The following is a 3596-nucleotide window of genomic DNA, read 5'->3' on the forward strand; positions in this document are numbered from 1 at the left end:
AGTTGTCCAGCCAACGGGTCAACGCTCCGTCCTCGTTCTTCCAAGTAATAATGCACTGGATTTCCACGGCGACCTGAAAGCAACATTTCTTTTTCCATAACGTGCCAAACATGCACGGTTATTAGTTATTGGCAATCATATCGGACAAAGACCAACCAGGAAATATGTATAGATAATCGCAATTTCTTTGCATTTTTTCCAAGTGAAAGCAACGACAAGCAAAAAACAATTAGGGCAGGCAGAAGGCTGATTTGTTGCAACGTTTCCTTATTGACTCTTCGGTCAAGAAAGACCAGCCGGCAGATAAATAATCACCTACACTTGCTCTGCATTTTGCAAGTGAAATAAGCAACCACAAACAAACACAATTAGTCAGGTACGTAGGAGGCCTTGGTGTTGGTCCTCTCAGTCCCAGTCCCAGTCCCAGGAAGGTACACGTACGGTTAGCAGCATGGTGGGCGTGCTGCTGCTCTTCCTCCTCATGCCGGCGTCGGCGACGGCGATCGGGATCACCTGCGGCAGCGGCCGCAACTACACGGCCAACACCACCTTCCAGTCCAGCCTCGCCGCGCTCGCTGCCACCCTCCCCACCAACGCCTCCTCCTCCCCGCAGCTCTTCGCCACCGCCACCGCCGGCGTGGTGCGCGCGCTCGCGCTCTGCCGCCGCGACACCGTCAACACCACCGCGTGCACAGACTGCCTCGCCTCCTCCTTCAAGTACGCGCAGAAGATGTGCCCGGACCGCAGGACCGGCGCCACCGTCTACTACGACTACGACGAGGTGAACGCCCTGCAGCCAGGCTGCATCCTCGGCTTCTCCGGCGACGCCGGCTTCCTCGGCCAGGCATCAAGTGTCACCGGGAACGGCACCTTCTTCCAGTACTGGAACCCGGTGAACCTCCCCGGCAACGCCCGCGTCATCGCGACTGCCGTCCGCGAGCTCCTCAACGAGACGGCACGCGACGCGGCCGCCGCGCAGAGGGGGTTCGCCACGGCCTTCATGGACTCCATTGGCGGCGCCGCCCCGACGCTCTACTCCCTGGCGCAATGCACGCCGGACCTGTCCTCCCGCGACTGCCTCGCCTGCCTCCGGCGACTCGTCGGCACGGTCAACGCCACCAACTCCGTGCGCATGGGAGGAAGGATCTTCGTGCTCCGCTGCAACATCAGGTTCGAGGCCTTTATGTTCTACGACGACAAAAGCACGCGGCGGATTCCATTTTCATCTCCATCATCCATGGCTCCGGCACCGGCGCCGGCCCCCACAGGCAAGATATATATGCCGATGATCAATAAGATTACATTTTTTTTTGTCCGCGCATACATGCAAACAATTCAAATATATATGCCGTACTCTTGCTAATTAATTCGTGTATGGATGTTTAATTATGAAGGACATGGAATCAGACCTTGGGTAATAGCTTTATCGGTAGCTGCTCCTGTAGCACTGGTTGCTCTCTGCTTCATCGTTTACTGTTGTTGGCTTAGAAAAAGGCAAGCAAAAAAAGGTGGGTAAATTAGTTACTAAAATGCTCAACAGAAATAGAAACAGTACTAATTTCATAGATCGATCGATATTGCATTGATAGTGCCAGTTCACAATTTTCAGGTAAAGTGACTTTACACGAAAAAAGTACTCACCAGTTTCAAGGAGATGAACTAGTTTGGGAAATGGAAGCGGAGTTGTCTGAATTTTCAGTATATGAGTTTCATCAGATATTAGAGGCTACAAGTAACTTTTCTGAGGAAAACAAACTTGGCGAAGGTGGATTTGGCCCAGTTTATAAGGTAAATATATAACACCATGCATTCTGTTCTCCACGTTTTCTAGGCAAGGCAATACAAAATGCACACCAATACAAAACGACTATAAGAGGAAGAATATTGATCCGAGGTGGTGTAAATGTGCTTTTACTCGGCACTAGGGAAACACTAATTTATTTGTGCATCATAAAGCAACCCATATTATTGTTGCATATTGATACAAAATATTTATTTTTCCCAGGGCTACTTTCCTGAGGGAATAGAGATAGCAGTTAAGAGACTTGATTCCGATTCAGATCAAGGTTTCATAGAGTTCAAAAATGAAGTTGAGCTCATAGCCAAACTTCAACACAGAAATTTGGTTAGACTCATGGGATGTTGCTCTCAAGGAGAAGAGAAAGTACTGGTCTACGAATATTTGCCAAACAAAAGCTTGGACTTCTTCATCTTTGGTAAATATATATTTGCATTTTCAGACTAAAATTATGCTTTAGATGTTTTTTCCGCTTCTGTGCTAACATTTAATTCACATGCAGATGAAGATAGAAAAGTTCTACTAGATTGGGAGAAGCGCTTTGCAATAATTGTAGGAATAGCAGAAGGACTTCTTTACCTACATAAGCACTCTAGGTTGCGTGTTATACATCGGGATCTTAAACCAAGCAATATTCTTTTGGATAGCACGATGAATGCCAAAATTTCAGATTTTGGACTAGCAAAAATATTTAGCTCAAATAACAATGAAGGAAATAAAACGAGAAAGGTGGTTGGTACATAGTAAGTTTTCTCTGAATTACTCCATGTATGAATATTTTTATTATAACTCAACCATATAGTAATTGAACATACATTGTTGCTTTATTTTAGTGGCTACATGGCACCCGAGTATGCTTCCCATGGCCTCTTCTCTGTCAAATCGGATGTATTCAGCTTTGGTGTTTTAGTTCTCGAGATCATTAGCGGGAAAAAGAATTCCCATGAGTGTGGAGCTTTCATCAACCTCATTGGATATGTGAGTGCATATTTACACATCCACATAACAAGATAATATTTAGTTGTTTGTTATGTTTCCTACCTAAGTATTTGATGAAATTTAAAATAGGCTTGGCAATTATTTGAAGAGGAAAGATGGATCGAACTCGTTGATGCGGCATTGATTCCCAACGGCGATTCGTCAGAAATGATGAGGTCCATTAACATTGCATTGTTATGTGTACAAGAAGATGCAATTGATCGACCGACCATGTTGGATGTTGTTGCAATGCTAAGCAGCAAGACTATGATCTTAAATAAGCCTAAGCACCCAGCATATTACAGTATAAGTGTAGGCAACAAAGAAGCTTCTGATTCTGCTAAGTGTTGTAGTTTTAATGATGTGACTATATCTACGATAACTCCTAGATAGTTTATCTTCATATCAATGTTATTTTTACTTTGATGTTGTATAGAGCATAAGTTTTATGAATTATATATAGCTGGTTGTGTGCATCAGAATGATGCAGAGGCCAGGGGCTTCAACCTCCCTTTTCGATAAAAAAAATGTATTACAGTATTTTGGTGTGTTGCAGAGGCAATGTAGTGCATAAGTTCTTATCTGTTCTTAATTGAAATGTATTTTGGTGTGTATGGATGTCTTAGTCAAAACCATGTTTCTTTTGCCTATTATAGTACAGGCAATGGATGTTCTAGTAGTTTTAAATCTTTCCAAACAGTCTGGCTAATGGATCCATATATAGAGGCATGATATTATGAAATTATCCAAACAGTGTCTCTGTCCTCTATATATGTACCCTTACTCTCATTGTATGTCGATCACTCACTCCAAAGACACA

At 44.2% G+C, this 3596-nt stretch overlaps 1 protein-coding gene across 1 annotated transcript; it reads left to right on the plus strand.

The window, feature by feature from the left end:
* The first annotated feature begins 348 nt into the window (after nt 1-348).
* Nucleotides 349-3390, plus strand: LOC123117849 (cysteine-rich receptor-like protein kinase 10). The gene is made up of 7 exons (XM_044538518.1): nt 349-1268; nt 1395-1508; nt 1610-1788; nt 2006-2216; nt 2301-2541; nt 2632-2776; nt 2867-3390. Exons 1-7 carry the CDS (start codon nt 452-454, stop codon nt 3167-3169), a joined length of 2010 nt encoding a protein of 669 aa, XP_044394453.1. The 5' UTR covers nt 349-451; the 3' UTR covers nt 3170-3390.
* Nucleotides 3391-3596: the final 206 nt, after the last annotated feature.

Source organism: Triticum aestivum, chromosome 5B (assembly GCF_018294505.1).
Source record: "Triticum aestivum cultivar Chinese Spring chromosome 5B, IWGSC CS RefSeq v2.1, whole genome shotgun sequence".
Classification (NCBI taxonomy): domain Eukaryota; kingdom Viridiplantae; phylum Streptophyta; class Magnoliopsida; order Poales; family Poaceae; genus Triticum; species Triticum aestivum.

What these genes read in the sequence shown, in the direction of transcription:
- LOC123117849 (XM_044538518.1), top strand. Translation starts at nt 452, where the DNA reads ATGGTGGGCGTGCTGCTGCTCTTCCTCCTCATGCCGGCGTCGGCGACG. An exon ending in ACCGGCGCCGGCCCCCACAG is followed by an intron (nt 1,269 to 1,394) that starts GCAAGATATATA and finishes TTAATTATGAAG; the next exon opens with GACATGGAATCAGACCTTGG. An exon ending in AAAAAGGCAAGCAAAAAAAG is followed by an intron (nt 1,509 to 1,609) that starts GTGGGTAAATTA and finishes CACAATTTTCAG; the next exon opens with GTAAAGTGACTTTACACGAA.